Source organism: Pinus tabuliformis, chromosome 3_2, assembly GCF_031772625.1.
Source record: "Pinus tabuliformis cultivar Carrire ecotype Pingquan chromosome 3_2, CPIR1, whole genome shotgun sequence".
Lineage (NCBI taxonomy): Eukaryota > Viridiplantae > Streptophyta > Pinopsida > Pinales > Pinaceae > Pinus > Pinus tabuliformis.
Genome location: NC_142302.1, coordinates 621,440,081 through 621,462,477, shown reverse-complemented (window position 1 = coordinate 621,462,477; position 22,397 = coordinate 621,440,081). Strand labels below are relative to the sequence as shown.

Here is a 22,397-nt window from a genome sequence, read left to right as displayed (position 1 = left end):
ATATTTGTCGTTTTTCCTAAGTCAAATTAAGGTTTACGGGGCGGAGAATAAGGTTTATTTGGCGTTTTAAAATAACCATGATAAAGAATGTCCAAGCAGTAAGTTTACCTCAACCCACTTCATTTTTTATATGATTTGAAGTGCACTTCACACACAGTATTGTCTAAAATTTCTAGTCGGTTCTTTGCATTTAATTGCCTACATCCTGAGCATTCTGCAATATTTCCAGCCAATGTTTCTATTAGACTTCATTGAAAAGCACATGCTACAGGCTTTGTGCCAAAGGTTTATGGCTTTGTAGCCTCAGACTTTTGATCTTTCCTTCTACATTCTCATGTTTAGCTAGTTAGCGTGAATCTGAAGTTTAATCGCAGATACAGTTCTGTAACCAGTAATAGGATTGCATATGATAAAGTACGTTTCAGCAACTTGATCTTATTTTGAAATTGTGTTGTCTAATTAGCAGGGATGTTGTACCGACTTCTGATATGAGGCACACAACAGCTGCCAATATTAGAATATTACAAAGAGAACAGCTTCCTCGGTCTGCTTTCGAAAGTGATCAATTGGTTGAGGTATGTACAATACTCACTTTCTAATACACTGTTTTTGCAAATCAAAACAGATCTCGTCAACATTGCAAAGCTGCAACAAGCCATCTTAGGCATGTGTTTTAGTCTTATACAGCTTTAGTCAACAAAGCAACCTTCCGTTCTAGGAGTAATATCAAAGTCGAATATCCATAATCCAAATGCCATTAACTTATAATGCAGTAGCCGAACTTAACCTCTAAACAATACAACTAACAATCATAGCTTCACGCAGACATTTACCCAAATTTGCATAAAGCCCATGCAGCTAAGACAAAACCTCAGTATTCAACCACAATTCCATTAACTTATAATGCCCAAACAGCCATGGACTCTTGCATGCAGCTAACACAACAAGCAGGAACCGCATTGTGTTTTCACCGCACACAATAGAACAAATAGAAAGGAAAAATCGCACAGACCACGCAGCTAAACAACCAAGTAATCATAATAACCCAAAGGCCGCGAACAGGGAAAAACCCAAATAGCAATGGCAGAGCTAAACAACCAAGTACCAATAATAACCCAAAGGGCACAAACACAGTCTGATTCATACCAACGTTACATAACGGCTTGGGAGTCACCGGACCACCTGCCCTTCACCTCCAACTATGCGAGGCCCCCAATAACACCCCAAAACCTTTCCACCCCCAATACCAACCTATCCAACCTCCAAAACCTTGGTTCGACTTAGCTTATATCACTCATAAAAGCCATGCAGATAACAGAAACCCTCAGTATTTAACCAGAATGCCATTAACTTATAATGCTCAAATAGCCATGGACTCTTGAGGGAAACGAAGAGACAATAAACCCAAGTCGAGTAACTCTCCAGGATCTCGACCAGGGACAGTTGTCCGCCCACAAGACCACCACAGACGAAAAGTTGCACAGACTGCAGAGCTAAACAAGCAAGTAACAATATCCGAGCAACCAGGAACTCCACCACAGACGAAAAATCACACAGACTGCAGAGCTAAACAAGCAAGTAACAATACCACCCCAAAGGCCACGAAGACAGTAAAACCCAAGCCGAACTTTCCAGCATCTCGAGCAGGAACAGCTGGCCGCCAATCAGACCACCATAGCGCATGCCAACCACAGTTAAGAAAAACCCTCAGTATTCAACCAGAATGCCATTAACTTATAATGCTCAAATAACCATGGACTCTTGCATGCTCGAATAACAAGCTCAATTGTTGATGCATTGTTATGAACACACTTTATTTACTGATCATGTTTTCTTTGTATGGTCAGATTTCTGATGCCAAAGTTAATCTTCTTGAAGTTAGCCCAGGAAAATCTGAATCACTGATTAAAATTTCAGGCAATCCACAGCAAACAAGTGCACCAATTTTGTATGCAGTTCTTGATCTCCCTCCAACATTTTCCAACATTTGCCAACAATTCGTCTACTGTCCCTCTGTTGCTACTTTTTGATTTTGATTTCTTACAACAAAAGCAGATTCCTTGATTCAATTAAATTTCTATTTAAGATAATTAACCATAAATCTGTCTGCAAACACGAACCCCTGGAGTACTAACTATATGCTTTGTTTCAAAATTCAGTCAAATTGCAATATAAACAGTATTGGCAATTTCTCTGAGTTTGAGGACCCAATTCTTTGTCAACAGACTTCTACCAGATTTGAAAGGTACATAACATTTTCAAAATTTTGTCAATTGCTACTATCATAGTGCTTTTGCTGATCAGTATTTCTGTGCTAATGTCCTTGACATTGTATATCACCTTTGGCAGTGTGACAACCATAAATCTGTCTGTAAACATGAACACCTGCAGTACTAACTAACTATATGCTTTGTTTCAAAATTCAGTCAAATCGCAATATAAACAGTATTGGCAATTTCTCTGAGTTTGAAGACCCAATTCTTTGTCAACAGGCTTCTGCCAAATTTGAAAGGTACATAACATTTGCAAAATTTTGTCAATTGCTACTATCATAGTGCTTTTGCTGATCAGTATTTCTGTGCTAATGTCCTTGACATTGTATATCACCTTTGGCAGTCTGGCTAAACAGTATTGGCAATTTCTCTGAGTTTGAAGACCCAATTCTTTGTCAACAGACTTCTGCCAGATTTGAAAGGTACATAACATTTGCAAAATTTTGTCAATTGCTACTATCATACTGCTTTTGCTGATCAGTATTTCTGTGCTAATGTTCTTGACATTGTATATCACCTTTGGCAATGTCACAGCAGTTGGTCAGCTTATCACAAAAGCTACAGTTGAAGTTGTAACATCTGAACGCACAGTTGAAGTTGTAGCATCTGAACGCACAGTTGCAGCCATTCTAGGAAAGTTTGGAAATGATCTTGTTAAAATTCAGCAGTTAAGCTAGTATAAAGAAGCATAAATTTCTGCAAGTTCCATGGGATCCCCTTCAACTGAAATTTTTGAAACATGCAGACTTGGAATGAACTGCTGTAATTGCTGGCAAAATGACATTGTATTGACAGAAGGCAAAATGTTGCAGCACAAATCCTATGTTCTTAAATGATCATCTTGTATGTGAACATTCATTTAGTGGAATGTTGCATTAACTATTAGTTAATAAAAATTGGCATTGGCAGTTTTTATTTTGTCTCTATGGCTCTTGATTCATTATGCTAATGTTTAATGCATTAATTATTACTTAATAAAAATTGCATTGGCAGTTTTTATTTTGTCTCTATGGATCTTGATTCATTATGCTAATGTTTAATTAAATTTCAATATCTCTGGTCCAATATTTTTTCATTATGCCAATGTTTAATGCATTAATTATTAGTTAATAAAAATTGCATTGGCACTATTTATTTTGTCTCTATGGCTCTTGATTCATTATGCTAATGTTTAATTAAATTTCAATATCTTTGATCTAATATAAAAATATTATTATTATTTATTTTTATTTAATTGTAATATCACACTCTATCTTGCATTGTTTAAATAAATAATGCATTTTATGATTTAAATTACCCATATAATATTAAATACCTCTTATTCATTTATATTTATTTATAACTATTAAATTATTTATAGTTTTAACTAACTATAAGTTTCCTATAATATTTTTATTATTCAGTATTCATGATGCAAAGACTACACTTCCAATCACAAAGAAATAAAATTCCTTGAATAAAAAGATTCGCGCATTGAAATGAACTATTATCTATTTCTTATTTAAAACAGTATTAATTGAATATGGCTTTCATAATTCATAACATGTAATATCATTCCTTCCAGTTGTATTACTTTCTTGTTACCAGGTATAAAGTTTAATAACATAATAACTTTTAAAAAATCAAGTTGTCAAAACATTATTTCTAACTAATAAAAAGTAATTTGAACTGTCAAAACATTATTTCTAACTAATAAATAGTTTCTAAGGTATAAAGTTTAATAACATAATAACTTTTAAAAAATCAAGCTGTCAAAACATTATTTCTAACTAATAAAGAGTAATTTGAACTGTCAAAACATTATTTCTAACTAATAAATAGAATAATTTGAAGTCTCAAAACATTATTTCTGACTAATAAATAGAGTAATTTGAAATGTTATAGTCAATCTCCATTCTTTTATTATTTTCAATTATCCCAAATTTCGTCATTCTATATGACATCATATCTCCTATGCTTATCTTATATCAAATAAATGAATTATATTAAACTATACTTTCTAATTAAGATAATCACAAAATAGAAAAACAACTATGTTTAATGGCATCTGTTTATCTGTGATGTAAATGCCTTCATTATACTTTGAAAAAATTTCAATAAGAAAACTAGCTTGCTTAAATGGAACACAGATATTGCAAAAAGCAACAGTATACAACACCAAAAGATAATGATTTTTTTTTCTTGCAGCTCATGATCAAATTTACATTTCAACTCGTACAATTTAAATGTTTTTTTAATTTTAATCTTTTTATTTTAGTTTTTAATTTATAAAATAAACTTATCAAAATTGCTTTGCTATTGTACTTAGATACTATATTTACTAACCCAAAACTACAAAAAATACCAAAAGTCATGTCCTTCTGCATCACATCAAATTACTAATTAAATGCAACAAATCACTAATTAGGAATTAGATGCTGGGTTTATTTTCTTTGCTAATTAGTAATTGGACAAATTTAAAGTTCACATTAAAGTTATGGTAAACAATATTTTTAAATAAATATATGTTTTGTTCTTTTGACCATGGAATAATTCCCCATTCATTGACATTAACCCCAATGGAATCACTTATGTCCAAACATGTTACTAGATATCTAATCTTTCAATTATGGGTTCAAGACTCCATAATTTTTAAATGCTTAAGTTCCTCCTTGACTTTCAACAATCATAACACTCTCCACCACAGATTCAATTAACAAAATTATATTCATATTAATGTTTATTTGCTCATTATCATTTTATGGATATTTCCATAATATTCAAATGTTAAAAAAAAAAAAAACAAAATTCTATCTTTTATGCACCATGAATTCATTATTATGCATTTAAATATATTTTATACCCCATGCTTATTAAAATACATTGCTTACTTTAACACTCTCTAATTCTTCGTATATTGTAATGCATTATTATTACCCTTTATAGTTTTTCCCCGTCAAAGTTTCCATGTTTCACTCTCAAATTTTATTACATTTTAATTATTAATCTAAACACTCTCTAAATCATGACAAATTGGAAAATTATGTCTAAAACTATTTTTACATTTACCACAATTCTTAACAAACGCAAAGTTCATTATATTTCACTGTTTGCATAAAGTCAAAAAGTCCATACAACAATTTGCTATCCAATTCACTGAATCTTAATACAAATAAGCATGCCTACAACACACTAGTAATGCAAACTAGCTCTAATAATAATGCAAATTAAACACCTATTAAATCTCATCATAATAACTCACCAAACACTTTTCTTAACCGGCAGGGACTAGCGCCACAACAGTTGCTCCTTGTTATTGAAGGAGATTTGAGTGAGACAATCTTCATAGCTTTTAAATTTTGTCTTACGGTTTTATTTGTATTTTTGTTTAATTTAGTTTGTCTCTAAATGTTTTTGGAAAATATTAATTTTAAATTATTCATTAAAATTTTCTTTTAATAGTTTGTATAATGTACAATAGTTGATAATATAATGTATTATTAAAACATTGCTCCGACAAAAAAAATTGTTAGTTTAAAACTTTTTAAATCTAATTAAAAATTTAATAATAATAATAATAAAACAATTCTCCTTAAACAACTTTTTCAACCATCTCTTTTACTAAAATTTCTTTCAAAGAAGTTTCTTAAAGGAGATAGTATATATTTACCTAATGTTAGTAACTGTTTCCTAATTTCCTTAAAAGAAATTTCTTAAGGGAGATGATAATTATTCAGGTTTTTCTTCGCATCCTCAATAACTTTTATTTTCTTACTTCAAAAGAAGATAAATGCTTAAATAACAAAAAATACTTTAATATCATACTCAAAAGGTAATCTTATTTACAATCTTAATATAATTTAATGGTTTATCATTAAAATGTATTGTGTATTATGTATTAATTCTCGTGATTATTTTAATATTCACAATGTTAACCAAAATTTTAACAAATATTTAAGTCATTTTAAATCCCTTTTTCTTATGTTTGATTGGATAAAAATTTTGTATTCGATTGAATGGCATTGGCATTGGAGAATTTGACATCTCAACATTTAACACATCTTAGGTTAAACATGTATACAAGCACAATTGAACAATCACAAACAAGATTCCATTCAGTCCCTTGGAAGAATATCATAGTAGATTTGAATCCTAACAACAACTTACCCTTGACCAAGCTCAGCTCCCTACCTATTCATCTTCAAAAACTCTTGGCTATTGATTTTGATCACAAGAGGTTCTTGACAGTTAGTGAGAATAGGAAAATGGATTATCTAGATGGAATATAGCCTATTCCTCCAAAGGAGTGCTACTAATTAATGTTACCCTAACAAATGCTTAACCAACCTCCCATGGAAATGGGAGAGGTTAGAGAAATAAGAGAAGTAGGGGTAGTTGGAGTGGAACCAAAGCATGTAATAGTAGACATGGTTGAATGAGTAGAAGTAGAGCCATCATTAGGAAGTAGGGGTAGTTGGAGCAAAACCAAAGCAAGAAATAGTGGACCTAATTGAATTAGAAATAGTAGAGCCAAAATCATTATGAGTAGTGAAGAAAGTAGAAGTCAAGATGCCAAATACTAGAATAGCAACTACAATGATTTCTCAGACATATCATGATGGAGAGCCAGAAGTGTGACTTTCTCACCAAGTGTCCAACTAAACCTAAAACGATTTGGCATGGAAGGAAATGATGGTGTTAATTTTCAAGTATTGGTGGTTTAGGTGTCTTGAAAAAGCCCTTGACAAGGAAATAAAATGGACATTTGTTTGTTGGGAGGTACTTAGGGAAAATTAGAAAGCAAAATTCCCTAAACAAAATCTATCTCACCCACAGGAAGGATGGAGGTGGTTTACTTAGCAGAGAACATAGGGAAAAAAATGGGTAAAGGTAGCAACAACTATTGCACATGAACTACATAATACATGCCTTCAACTAAAGGCACATTGTAACAAGCTTAAACCTCATTCATAGGGTATTTGTTTTATATTTATTTGCACATTCAAAACATTCAAAGAATTATTCCAAGTATGGAAAAATTAAGAGAAAATTTTGAATGAAATAATTGTATTATCTAGTATGTTATGCCTATGTATGTTTAATTGCAGTTACATACCTTGAGAGAGGGATTTCTTTATGTCTCTAGTGCTTATTGTAACTTGAATTTGGTGCACAAACTCCTCCTGTAAAAACATGAATAGGGTCATCACACAGAATATGAGTATCAAAATGTACAAAGCGCCATTAACCCTGTAAGTTGCAAAGGTATATGTTTCAAGTCATAATATATGAATTCATCATTATAAATTTGGAATGGTTCTATATGGATACCTTTGTACGTGATCTATTGTTTATTCTATTGATCCAATTAGAGATCCAAATATTGATCCATATTATATATAACAACATACCTTCAATTTGTAGTAGGAGTAGATCCATATGTAAAAGCATAACCTTACTATACCTAAGGACCAACAACTCCAAATTGAGACCCATTTTCTGTCTTTTTTTATCATGATTTAGAGTTTGACCTTTTTGGTGATGATACCTTGATGCTTATGATTGTTGTGAGAGGAACACCATGGATGATTACATTAATACTTTCCAGACCCGCATTACCAGGTGTGACCTACCATAAGAGAGGAATATATAAATATTTGCAAGCTTGTCACTAAAACCCCACTCTTCAGGATGGAAAACAAGGTGTGAGAAGCCATTAATAGAATAAGGAAAGGCAACAAGCAACTTTAAGACGTAATCAAGGCGAAAAAATAAAATGAGTAATAGAGAGACTACTTACTCATGAGGACCTTAGAACCAACAACTCAATCAAATATTATGATGAAGGACAAGATCCAGATCATTTTCTAGATCCATCCCTCCAGAAGAATTGAAAGCACCAATGTGGAAGGTTAGATCCATTCATGAGGTCTTATTTCTTCAAGGATTTCCTTGATGTGAGAAAGTGACTTGTCATGCCCATACTACATATCACAAGGGTGTTTCCTTCTTATGGTTGGGACGTGCCACATAAGAATTAGTACACTAGTGGCCTATGCATAAGTATTAAATTTTGTTGTTTGTGCCCACATTCTTCAATAAAATGGTTCTTGAATCATGGATCCACCAAACATGTGTCTTCAAATTCAAAATTGTAACAACCTCCTCTCACATTTATCCAAGCTACTCGGTCCACTAGGGTAAACATGTGACAAGATGCTACTATGATGTGATTCATACTCCTAGGTCACCTTAAGGAAGTGGAACTGATGAAACACAACCAATCTGACCTTCCACACATCCTACAGAACCTCTAGGAGCCAACCTACCCTTCTAGGTGGCCAACCCTTGAGGAAACTCAACTTTTCACTGATATAACACCCCAGTCGCTCCCTTGACAAGCCATGCATGAGACTATAGGCCTCTAATCGCTCCCACAAAAAGGAAAGCCAACAACTGTGGACTTTTCCAACTAGTTTTGTGCCAGTGACCCCGACTTCTGTGTCACTTTTTCAGGGCCATGACTCAAGCCACTTCCCAAAACTTCATGAAAAAATAAAGAATAATAAATAACATGGAAAAGCATGTATTGATGCAAACATTTGATCAAGTAATTGACCAGATCCCTACTAAGCATGATAGGCATTTCATCAAACATGTCACACATGTGTAATCAGATATGAGCATAAGGGTCTCATACTTATCTGAGATTCACAAGGAAGCATTGATGCATTATCTCATTAGTTGCATTTTCATCTTTCAGGTCATATATTCATTGTACATTCATTTGCTAATCAAAACATGATGAAAGCATACATCAAGTCTGTCATAAAACATACTCATAACCAACATATAATCGCCATAAATTCCACATATGAACCAATACATTTACACACGGATTACCAAAGAGAATATCTTATTAATGAATGAAAAGGCTAACTAGGTTTGAGACTTCCACGAACCACCGAACCATAGATTGGCTGAACCAAATCTTTCTTTTAGCCAATCACCAATGTGCCATATTCCAAGCATGAATGTGGGATCTCATGGAACAAGTCAACCAAAACCAAACCAGGGCTTCCAAAGCCAAACCAACTCAACCCTCAACTAGTGATTCCACCTCACGGTCATACATCACTAACCATCACCAGATTAGTCTCTACCCAAGTTGTCTAGGGCTCCTATTGTCTTTTTCCAACCATGGATTCCATGACTAGTAACTCAACCCACAAGTGTTGTTGGGCTTCCAGAGCGTTTGTCCAACCAAGGCTTCCAAGACTAGTAACTCAACCCACCAAGGGCTTCTAGAGTGTTTTTCCAACCAATGCTCCCAGGTCTAGTAACTCAACCCAATTTGTTACAGGGCTTCCAAATTTTTTGTCCAACCAAGGCTTCCAGGACTAACAACTCAACCCACAACCAAAGGAATATGCGAACCAACTAGAAAACAAAAGGGAAGAAACCCACAACACCATGGCTATCCAGGAAATGGTAAGGCTAGGCAAAAGCATTGTCAATCTAGGAAATCCTCCATGCCAATGACAAATCATAACCAAGAAACCACATGCATATGCCATGCATGCCAAAACTAGGAAGGAAATCATACATGCAACTCGACACCTACAAGAAAAACCTGTTGTAGATGTTGATCCTGATGTCCTCTTGTGCTTTCCTGCTCCTTTTTTCCTTCTTGATCCAAATCCCAAGTATGCCACACTCCTCCTAGAGTGCTCCAAGAAAAATCTAAGTGTCCAAGAGTATGAGAGAGAGACAGAATAGAATGAGAGCTCCAAAATTGAACTGACAAAAGTTGTGAGTTGATCCTTACAAGCCTTTTTATTAATGAGGCCTATATTTTCTTCCATTTCCATTATTTTCCTTCATTTTCCTCCTCACATGCAACCTGCGACCTTTCACCTTCCTTTTCTTCTAATTTCCATTATTTTTATAAATAAATGCCACATTGCCTTTCCAAAGCCTTTGCCATTTCCTTTGCCAATTTCCTTAGCCATATTAAACCATATGAACTCCCACACTAGGATGTTTTGCCCAACATTCATCTTGGAATACATGTCCCATGACCATGGTTATTATTTTGCCTTTATTAACTTTATTACATGGATTTTTTATAAGGGCTGTTAGAAAAATTTTACTACATTCTAAGGCAAGTTTTCTCCTCCACGGATAGTAGAAAGTCTTCTATTGTGCATGTTTCCTCTTCGAATCGAATTCATGTTTCTTTCATGGTTTGTTCTATGGCAAACAAGGGTATGTGTTTCTATATTAGTTGAAATTTTAGAGGAACTCTTACCCAATCTCACCATCGAATAAAATTACATAATCTATGCGATAGGTAGGTTGTTGGATGTTAGCATAATACTTGTCTAATGGATGGATGCACTTCCCTCTATTCCTCATTTTAAATATATAATAAGTAATTATACTTAATATACACAAGTAAAGAGTGTTATTTGTTAGAAGATAACTAAAATAAGGAAAATAGTATTTATTCATATATTTGTAATGGAGGATCGAACTGTCTAAAAAAAAATTATTCTAAAGAGCAAGTTCATATGAGTAGTTATCAAGTGTAAATTAGATATTGACACCATGTAACATAATATATTCACACCATCTCATCTATATTAGTTATAACATTGTGAAATGGGTTAAAAAATAGAATATATATATATATATATATATATATATATACTATTGTTAATAATTCTTGGCAAGACAATAATTCTTGGCAAGATTAAAAGCCTTAAGTAGAAAAAATAATTGAAATATTTTTATTTTTTTTAACCACGATTTTTTCCCTTGTTTTTTCTATTTCTATTTATTTCCTTTTGATTTTGATTTTTTCTATTTTTAATTTAGTTTTGCCATAAAACTTCATTTTTTTCACCAATAAAATGATATAAAAATAAAATTTTAATATATTATAAAGATATAAACAATATTTGCCTAATAATTTAGGTGAATAAACACATAAATATTTATAATTAAAATATAAATAATGTAAATTAAATGATAATTTATTGTTATAATCCTTTCCTTCCAAAGAATTAAAGAATTAATAAAGGAAAAATATTTTATTAAAATTTAAATGCTATATTATTTCTTAATAATATTATCACCCTTTATATATATATATATATATATATATATATCTAATCATGGAAAATCTGATTAACCCAAAGGGATCACATTTTCCAACCCAACTACTAGAGCCTAACTTCGAGAATTGACACACACACACACTCTCTCTCTCTCTCTATATATATATATGGAAAATATGGATCAACCCAAAGAGATCACATTCTGATACCAAAGCCTAACCTCAAGGGCATTGAGGAGAAGAAGAAGAAATTATTTTAACGTCCATGAGGCTAAAGATAACCTATTGGATAGATTGTTTTTCCATCTTATTCATGTATTCAACCATTTTCTTGTGAAGCCTGACAATAAATGCTTCTAGCTTCTCGAAAAACCCCTCGCTTAATAAATTATCCCAAGAGCTAGCAACCAGAATATTTGCATAACTTTCCCTGTTGTCTTTGAAGGCCTCGCATTCTAAAATGAAATGCTTTTATGTTTCCAGTTTTCCGAAAGAGAAAAAATACATACTCTTTCTTCCCACATTTCTTTGGCCTTTTCCAGCACCATGTTTCACAGCGAAGTTGATGAGAATTAGTCCTTAATTGATCTATAAATTTTTTGGCTCTCCAAGAAATAATGGCTCCTATTTATGCTTGTTGTTGATGATTATGAATAGGATTAAAATCTTCAATATAATACTTTTTATTTCTCCCTAGTTCCTTATCCCAAGTACGCTTGTGGAACTTATCCATAACAAAAGTTTTTATCTCTTTGTTGTTTGTGGAACACATGTTCAAGCAAATTCCATGTTTACTAAAACATTTGTTATTTTGCTGCATTCAAGTCTTCTTTATTTTGCGCAATGTGTCGTTAAAGACAGCCTTATGCCATCTACCCTCTTCCATTTGCTCAAATTTTTTTAAATATCTTATGAATCGCACCACCATAATGATTGCTTCAATAGGAGCAACCCCTGTTTTACTTAACAAGATATCATAAAGAACTGCACTTTTAATTTTTTACTTGTTTGTAATCAAGTGCTTTTGAATTTTCTCAATTTGTTTCTACTACATGTTAGATGTACAACTAGCCCACAGTTCACAATAGTAGAAAATCACCAGAATCACTAAAAGCCCAAAAAGAGTTTGAGTGGTTTTCCAGTCCCATAACTCTGCCTCTTTACACCTATTTTGACAAGAATAGAATGCGTTCCAAGCCCTCCAAGTTCTTTTGTTTCTACAACTATCCCAACTTAGATTTCTATTGGAGTCAATTATGAGGTATTTGTACTCCACAACATCTTCCAGAGTGTTGCCTTCAAAGTAGAACTTATGTTGGTAATGTTTTTTTTGGTTAGAGAAAACCACTATTTTCATTTGCTAACATAAACTTGCCCTCGCACCCTTTTACAAAAATGCTCAAAGAAAAGTAAGTGCTCTTGCAAACCAAGAGCAGTTTTAACAATCAGAATAAGGTCATTTGTATATGAAAGAAGCCTTATAACAAACTCGCCCAAATAGATACCATCACCCCCTTACGAATCTAACCACTCTTCAAACTTATCAATATATAAACAAAAAAAGATAGACTCCCAATAAAAAAGATACTTAACAATGAAAACTTGATAGATTACCATCCAAACTTTTATCATAAAAATATACTATCTATATAAACAAAGTTATCTCATTAATTACACCGTAAGGCGTTCCCTCTGAGAAAGACATCCCTAAAATGTGACGTGTGCGATCCTGAGCCATTGATTATGTGTGTTAGATGATTGGAGTGTTTTCTGTCATTCGTTTAATCTGTTTTTTTCATAGAAAAATGGTTTTTTTCCCATGGTAATGGGCCATGAAAGGCCAGGACTGGCCTGCTGGCGATGAGACTCTTCTGTTGGCAATGAGACTCTTCGCAGGGACTGCCTGCTGGCAATGAGACTCTTCTGTTGGCGATGAGACTCTTCGCAGAGACTCTTCATGTCTTTCTTCCCTTTATACGTAGCCTTGTGCTGTTATATCAATAGCAACCCTGTGTGCATGGAAAAAAAATGACATGACTTGAGCTTGACAGAAACTTGGCCCGCCGTTTTCCAGGCTCGTCCAGATCATTCAAATTATATAATGCGGACAATTACATTGCAAATCATCTTTAAAAAGTTTTATATTCAAGCACCATTATTTGCTAAGCGAAACAATTTTGTTCTGTTTTCATACGATTTTAAGGCGATTTCAATTCTTGTTCTTGGCAACTGTTTCCATTCCTAGAGTTGGGCAGCCCGAGGGTATTACAGAGGTATTTATGGTCTAAACTTGTCAATTTACGAATCAGAATTTATTTGTCTTCTGTAAATGTAACTTGGTTAACTATACGTTGTCTGAATTAATCTGGGTTTCTTAAGACATTGGGTTAATTTCTCAATACCTCATTGATACAGATAGTTCAGATGCTTCATTGATAATATCAGATTCTGTGTGAACACTGTGATTTCCCATTTCACATTTTTCTAACTTACGTTGAATGCAAAGCAGCAGAGGTGCTCTGGCTTTGTTCCATAGAGCTTTCGGAGTTACCCCTATTTTTGTCTTCAGTTTTTATGTATCATTTGTTTCTTTAGTTTGGAAGAATAACATTAACCACCTTGAGCACAAACCCCTTTCATTTCAGATCTTCTTTTTCCAGGTTTTTTATTAGGCAAAATGTTTGTTCTTTTAAAGTAGAAATATCATTATACTAAGAGGAATTTAGTCTTAGAAGAATTGTTTAGAGTTTAGCTTCAATAACAAAGTTCGAAGTCATTAGAATAGAGCTCATCACATCACTTAAAATAATTGAACTTGGATGAGTCCTTTGCATGTTGTTGGTTATAAGAGCCCTATGCACATTGATGATGTACCCCAAGTTGCAGATGTGGAGAGGGCAGGTCAGATATACCATAAATTCAGAGATCAGCCAGAGGCCAAATGTCATACTGGTCATTAGCAAAAGGCTCATTAGAAAACGGGAGCTCATACAATTTACACAAATTTTGGGTCAATTAAATAATCAGCACAAATGAATTCAAAACAAGAGGGCTCTGCTGATTCGGAGAATTCAAGATTAGCAGTTTAGTGAGGTTAAGAAGTGAATTTATACAATGTTCCTTGAGGTTGAAATTAAACGTGAATTCTGCTATGTGATGAACTAGGATTTGGTGCCTATTATATTGATGAAATTTTTGTGTTGAGGGTTACTTTTATTTCAGATCTTCTTTTTCCAGGTTTTTTATTAGGCAAAATGTTTGTTCTTTTAAAGATTGTTATTCACATTTGTAATAACCTAAGATGGTCCTCGTCTTATCTGGTAATCTAACTCAAAATAGTTGGTATCCCTCTCTAAGATAGCTGAGGCAAATGACATTTAAAAGGCCGCAAAGAAGAAGAAACCTTGATGAAGATCAAGCCTGCTAAGTTGCATGTGAAAAAACAATTGTTTAAGATCTTAAGCTGGAACTAATGTACAGACACTTGAGTGACAACTACAAACATGTAATATAGCTCAATATCCTTCTCTAGGATAGCATGAGGCAAAGGAATGTTTCAAGACATCTGGAAGTTGGAACCTTAGATTTTTATATCAGAAAGGTCACAAAGAAAAGGAAGAACCTTGATGAATATTAAACCTGCTAAGTTGTATATGAGAAAAACATCTGATTAAGATCTTAAAATGGAACTGTTGCACTTGGGTGACAACTAAAAACATGGAATCTAGCCTTTGACAATTTTAAATTAGTCGTTATCAAAACAAGATGAAAGAATGTAGTAAATGATATTTATAGACAATATCCACACTAAAGAATAGTTAGACAGAAAATGAGATGCTAATATATATGTCACATAAAATGTGTAACAAAAATGAAGGTGGCATTGTTTATTTTGGGAAATGCTAATGTATTTACAAGCGTTTCAGGTATTTTATCGACCAGTCCTCTGTGTTCCCAAATAAAGCTTAAGCAGAATGACTTTACCAGAATCCGTTCTTAGACATTCCAACATATCAATTGCATGAATTTTGCAATTCTTCATGATGCAACCCTTACCAATGACACTGTGGTAGGTTGGAGTTGTAGCAATAAAGGTAATGTTGGATGCTATGCGTAATTTGGAAAAGGCTTGCAAGGTAACATTCCCCCAATTTTTTTTGAAATCATGGTATATATTCTGAGATTTGGAGGAGCCATTTACCTTAGGCATTGTGATTGTTTGTGTTCTTAGTGTCACTGCTAATCTAGATAGTATCATAAGGAGAATCCTCACTAGTGCATTGAACAGAGTTGTCTTGTTGTCTGTCACATAGAATTATGTTGGCTTCTTGGAGGTTGTCTTCAATAATTAAAGGTGAGAGCACCCTTTGAACTCTCCATATCCTTTGTGTCATTCAAACTTCCAAGCCTCAAGGCCTTGTTATTCACACTTCCATTTGACAATATTTTTTTTGCTTGCTTGTAATAATGAGACCAGCCTTCCATTCTGATGGTCTCCAGATATATAATTTGTAGATGCATGTATGTCCTCCACCTATTTGATTTTTTCCTTGAGGAGGTCTAGGCCATCCTAAGTGAAGAATGCAAAAAGAGGCTCTAGTTATTCCAAAATGGTCATGAACATGCAGTTTCACTTGCATTGATAGCAGTATTTGCAGCTGCTACGAGTTCTTCACGATCATCATTTAACTCCCAAAATTCCTGTGTTTTATAGAACTTATCAAACTTTCTCTAGTGCCCCTTTCATGTTCTGATATTTGTTTTATATCAACATTACCTTTGACAACTCCACAGAGAATAATTCTAATTCCAGTTTCATATTGTTCAAGTTCCTTTGGAGACGATGGTGAAAATGTTCTCAGATTGTTATTCACATTTGTAATAACCTAAGATGGTCCTCGTCTTATCTGGTAATCTAACTCAAAATAGTTGGTATCCCTCTCTAAGATAGCTGAGGCAAATGACATTTAAAAGGCCGCAAAGAAGAAGAAACCTTGATGAAGATCAAGCCTGCTAAGTTGCATGTGAAAAAACAATTGTTTAAGATCTTAAGCTGGAACTAATGTACAGACACTTGAGTGACAACTAGAAACATGGAATCTAGCTCAATATCCTTCTCTAGGATAGCATGAGGCAAAGGAATGTTTCAAGACATCTGGAAGTTGGAACCTTAGATTTTTATATCAGAAAGGTCACAAAGAAAAGGAAGAACCTTGATGAATATTAAACCTGCTAAGTTGTATATGAGAAAAACATCTGATTAAGATCTTAAAATGGAACTGTTGCACTTGGGTGACAACTAAAAACATGGAATCTAGCCTTTGACAATTTTAAATTAGTCGTTATCAAAACAAGATGAAAGAATGTAGTAAATGATATTTATAGACAATATCCACACTAAAGAATAGTTAGACAGAAAATGAGATGCTAATATATATGTCACATAAAATGTGTAACAAAAATGAAGGTGGCATTGTTTATTTTGGGAAATGCTAATGTATTTACAAGCGTTTCAGGTATTTTTGTTCCAGGGCATGGAAGCAACCTTTAAGGAAAATCAAAGAGAAATATGTAAATATGGGATTATACAATGTGATACAAACCAAGTCATTTGTAGATAAATTGTAGAAGAGAAGATCTATGGTTTATATGTTAAGCTAAATGTGCAACTCTGAGTAGAAGCTATGGGTTCATATTATCACCTCAATGTACTATTATGGGTATTATTCTTCTCTTGAAATTGATGTAACTATTTTATCTCTATTTAATAATCCTCGTTGTTGTTCAGCTATGGAAATCTCTTTTGAAAAAGGGTTCAATAAGATGCTAGTGTTGTTCATGGGGCAACTCGGACTGTCAGAACTTAGACCTATGACAGCATGGAGAGGAAGAAATACTCAGAGAAAATGCAGGGTTAGATAGCCTAAAAAAATCTCTTCCTATACAGAATCCAGATTGCTGTGGAGACTTGAGGAAGGGATGGAATAACATCAAGAGAAAACTATCAAGATTCAAAACTAGTTTAGATAGACGAAGAAGGACAATAGTTTTGGTGCTGTATCTCAGGGTACAGAAACCAGAATTACAGGAATTAATAGCAGATGTGTCTGAGCAAGTTGAAAACTCTAGGAGACCGTTTGTCTGTAAAACAGAACACAAAATGAAGATGAAGAACAACATTGTGAATATTCTGAATCCTAAAATGACCATGGGGTGGATCTGGAGGAATTTTGTCCCATCCATATAATCAAGACTGTAGATGAATAACCTTATCCAAACTCTCCATCGTTCTTGTACTGAAGCATGTTAAAGGACAAAAAACGGGAGATCGTACAATTTACACAAATTTTGGGTCAATTAAATAATCAGCACAAATGAATTCAAAACAAGAGGGCTCTGCTGATTCAGAGAATTCAAGATTAGTAGTTCAGTGAGGTTAAGAAGTGAATTTATACAATGTTCCTTGAGGTTGAAATTAAACGTGAATTTGCTATGTGATGAACTAGGATTTGGTGCCTATTATATTGATGAAATTTTTGTGTTGAGGGTTACTTTTATTTTAGATCTTCTTTTTCTAGGTTTTTTATTAGGCAAAATGTTTGTTCTTTTAAAGTAGAAATATCATTATACTAAGAGGAATTTAGTCTTAGAAGAATTTTTTAGAGTTTAGCTTCAATAAAAAAGTTCGAAGTCATTAGAATAGAGCTCATCACATCACTTAAAATAATTGAACTTGGATGAGTCCTTTGCATGTTGTTGGTTATAAGAGCCCTATGCACATTGATGATGTACCCCAAGTTGCAGATGTGGAGAGGGCAGGTCAGATATACCATAAATTCAGAGATCAGCCAGAGGCCATCTCTTCCTATACAGAATCCAGATTGCTATGGAGACTTGAGGAAGGGATGGAATAACATCAAGAGAAAACTATCAAGATTCAAAACTAGTTTAGATAGACGAAGAAGGACAATAGTTTTGGTGCTGTATCTCAGGGTACAGAAACCAGAATTACAGGAATTAACAGCAGATGTGTCTGAGCAAGTTGAAAACTCTAGGAGACCGTTTGTTCTGAATCCTAAAATGACCATGGGGTGGATCTGGAGGAATTTCGTCCCATCCATATAATCAAGACTGTAGATGAATAACCTTATCCAAACTCTCCATCGTTCTTGTACTGAAGCATGTTAAAGGACAGAAAACGGGAGCTCATACAATTTACACAAATTTTGGGTCAATTAAATAATCAGCACAAATGAATTCAAAACAAGAGGGCTCTGCTGATTCAGAGAATTCAAGATTAGCAGTTCAGTGAGGTTAAGAAGTGAATTTATACAATGTTCCTTGAGGTTGAAATTAAACGTGAATTCTGCTATGTGATGAACTAGGATTTGGTGCCTATTATATTGATGAAATTTTTGTGTTGAGGGTTACTTTTATTTCAGATCTTCTTTTTCCAGGTTTTTTATTAGGCAAAATGTTTGTTCTTTTAAAGTAGAAATATCATTATACTAAGAGGAATTTAGTCTTAGAAGAATTGTTTAGAATTTAGCTTCAATAACAAAGTTCGAAGTCATTAGAATAGAGCTCATCACATCACTTAAAATAATTGAACTTGGATGAGTCCTTTGCATGTTGTTGGTTATAAGAGCCCTATGCACATTGATTATGTACCCCAAGTTGCAGATGTGGAGAGGGCAGGTCAGATATACCATAAATTTAGAGATCAGCCAGAGGCCAAATGTCATACTAGTCATTAGCAAAAGGCTTATTCCTATCTCTCTGGAAGGAAGTACTTTTGACTGCATCCTTAGTAGCACTGGAAACTTATGGATCATATGTAGGTCCATATTTTATAAGTGCCCTTATTCTGTTTCTAGATGGAAAGAAACAATTTGAAATTCAAGGCTATGTGCTAGTTTGCGAATTTCTTCTGGCATAGGGTCTTCATCAATCTCAAATTTGAATTTTAGAAGTATCCATTAACAAAGTTCCATTCAGTAAACTCAGGGCTAACACTCACACTCAGATATATTCTTTTCTTAGGAGACCAAGAAGATCAAATTCTTTTATTTCTTCACATCTTATGTTAAATCTATTGTTTGCTGCAACTTTGTGATTGATATCAAGCAGGGGACAAATCTTGTGAGGTGTGTTTGCACTGAATGCTGGCTGATGTACTGCTTTCCATCATTTTTACGCCATAAGGCGTTTTTACGCCGTAAGGCGTTTCCATTTGAAATAAAATTTCCTCTCAGATTATGTGTACATTTCTAAGCCTTTGATTTAAATGTTAGACGATTAAAATAATTTTAGCCATACGATTGATTAGACCGGTACAGTAAGGTATTCAAATTAAGAATGCGACGGAACAGATCACCTCGCCCTGGCTCAGCGTTCCTTCCCGGGGCTTCTCGGAGTGGAGACCTCGCCCTTGCCCTAGCTCGGCCCTACTTCCATGGATCATCTGCAGTGTTTGCTTTCACACTCTCTGCATCGAACGCTTAAAGTCGAATGTCGCAGGCGTGGTGGAGGACAGGCAGGCTTAAAGCAGCTGCTGTTGTGGGAAAGGAGATTCGGCTCCTTTTCTTCTATGTTTTATTTCAGGAATGCAATGCAACAGACTTCGCCATCTCTGTTACTTTCTACGCACTCAGTTTCTCCTGGAACATTGGCATCCAGATACCGCTGACCAGGGTTTAGATGGGATGCTTTCCAGGGTAATCTCCTCTGTTTCAACAGGGTCTTTCCAAATTTTTGCAAGCAAACTGGTAACACATCTCTTTTATTTATTTTATCATTTTTTTTAATGCAAAGTAATAATTTATCTCTTTTTTTGTTATTCAGGTCAGAGGGACGAATTTTGCACTTGCGTTTTCCAAGGCAGCGAAAGATCTACACACTTGTTCCCTTGGAACGGCTACACATATGGTTACCTCTGATTTTGAACACGCTGCAGCTCATGGGCTTAATGTTTCCAAAACTTGGGCCTTCAACGATGGCCAATACAAAGCACTACAGACTTCTCCTGGTGTATAAGACTTTCAGGGTTGTGCATAGGCCCTTGCAATACGTCAATCGTTGAATCCCTCCACCGATTTTTTGTTTTTTGGGTGTTTGATTGTGCTGGCATTGCTTGTCTTTCTGGATCTTGTGCATGTTTTTGGCTTCTCTGTTTTTTGGTGAACCTAACTTCTATAAATACAATACAATCTTCAATCTTATGAAACAGGAAAAAATCCTGCATTATTCAGGATTTCCCGCCTAGCCTCTATGAATACAACCTTAGGACAATAACACCTAGCCTCTATGAATACAACGTCAAGACCCTAACATGCAACTGCATCATTGCGTGCAGAGATTCATTCCTCTCTCTTAGCCCTAATTTTTATTTGCTTTATTTTTATTTTTTCCCTCGAAATAACCATTTTTTTCTGTGATAATTTGTGCCGAAAAAACCTTTCGGGTTAAATGGGTAAAGTTTCATTGCACTGGTAATATCTATCAATTAAATAACTTTATTGGGTCATAGGGAATATTTTGGATATTATCAGTATATGTATAAAGCGTTAATATGTGTTTTGCAGAAAATTTCCCATGTATTAACAATTGATGGCTATGAAGATGAGCCAACCAATTATGAGAAGTCATTACAGAATGCTGCAGCACTTCAGCCAATCAGTGTGGCCATGGAAGGTGGTGGAAGGGACTTTCAGTTTTGCAAATCTGTAAGTGTCCAATTCTTTGCATAGATTTTATCTACATGGTATTCCAATACATATTTTTTGCACATGCATGCAGTGCAAGTCAATTGATCAATGGTTTTGCTGGCTTTTTTGGGGTGACAGGGTGGGTGTATTTACTAGAAATTGTGGTTTGGATCATGGTGTGACGCTGGTGGGTTATGGGTCAGCTGATGTGGACAACTGGATTGTAAATAACTCATGGGACCAAGCTGGGGTGAGAAGGAGTACATCAGGTTGCAAAGAAACATTGACAATTCATTTGGAAAATGTGGAATCGCAATACGGCCATCATATCTGATTAAGAATGGGTCTAATTCTCCAAACCCTGGCCCTTCCCCTCCCTCTCCGGTCATACCTCCAGCAAAGTGCGATGACTGTTATGCATGCCCTGTTGGTAGCACTTGTTGTTGTGCCTATGGCATCGGCAATTTCTCCCTTTAATGGGGATGATGTTCTTATAAATCAACTACCTGATGCAAAGATAACCACCACTGCTTCCCACATGATTTCCCATTCTGTGATTTCAATGCAGGAACTTGTCTTAAGGTTAGTCATCCATCATTTCTTTGTGCACATTTTTCATTTCAAATCACCAATTCTGGCATATGGAGTTTTAGTGTTTGGAATCGATGTGCAAGTAAAAGGTTGAAATTTTGTTATTTGGAAGCGATTTGCAAATAAAAGGCTGAAATTTTGGTGTTTGGAATAGATTTGCAAATAGAAGACCCTTGTTATAGTGTGATTGACATGTTGAAGTTACATTTGTTTTACTTTAATTCTCACAACTCGTATTTCAGGTAGCCTTTCAGGGTTTTAAGGTTTGGAGTGTTAATCTGTTGACCTTTGATACTCATCCAAGATTTATTGTTATTTACAGAGCAAGAATGATCCCTTTGGAGTTCATATGCCCAAGCTTACTCATGAAAACCCACATTTTGCAACTCAAGTTGAAAGACTAGCTGCCAAACAAGATCACGGTTTCTTCTCTATGCGATCCGGATTGCGTGATTCACATTTTCTTCAGTGATGGGAGAATTTATTAGAGGCCGAATCGCTCAAAACAGTCAAACTCCAGTAATAATCTGGCTTAAAATCCAGCAGTCAACAAAATGTCCAAAATATTATCAGAGCTGTTGTAGGATGGATCTGTATGAAGTCGGTTTTCTGTCAAATTGTTTATGCATACAAGATTATTGTAAATGCCACCATCTTACATCTTATTTTTGCCCATTCATTTATGGGAGTCACGATTGTTCTTATGTGTCAGATGCATGACCTCAA

The 22,397-nt window shown here is 34.5% G+C and overlaps 2 protein-coding genes across 2 annotated transcripts; both read left to right on the top strand.

Moving 5' to 3' along the window:
- Positions 1 to 19,601: 19,601 nt before the first annotated feature.
- Positions 19,602 to 20,409, top strand: LOC149182146 (mannan endo-1,4-beta-mannosidase 2-like). The gene is made up of 2 exons (XM_089418481.1): positions 19,602 to 20,090; positions 20,218 to 20,409. The coding sequence occupies exons 1-2, from the start codon at positions 19,980 to 19,982 to the stop codon at positions 20,407 to 20,409; spliced, it is 303 nt and encodes a 100-aa protein (XP_089274607.1). The 5' UTR covers positions 19,602 to 19,979.
- A 14-nt stretch (positions 20,410 to 20,423) lies between these two features.
- On the top strand, positions 20,424 to 21,910 carry LOC149182145 (low-temperature-induced cysteine proteinase-like). The gene is made up of 2 exons (XM_089418480.1): positions 20,424 to 21,098; positions 21,219 to 21,910. The coding sequence occupies exons 1-2, from the start codon at positions 20,983 to 20,985 to the stop codon at positions 21,412 to 21,414; spliced, it is 312 nt and encodes a 103-aa protein (XP_089274606.1). The 5' UTR covers positions 20,424 to 20,982; the 3' UTR covers positions 21,415 to 21,910.
- Positions 21,911 to 22,397: the final 487 nt, after the last annotated feature.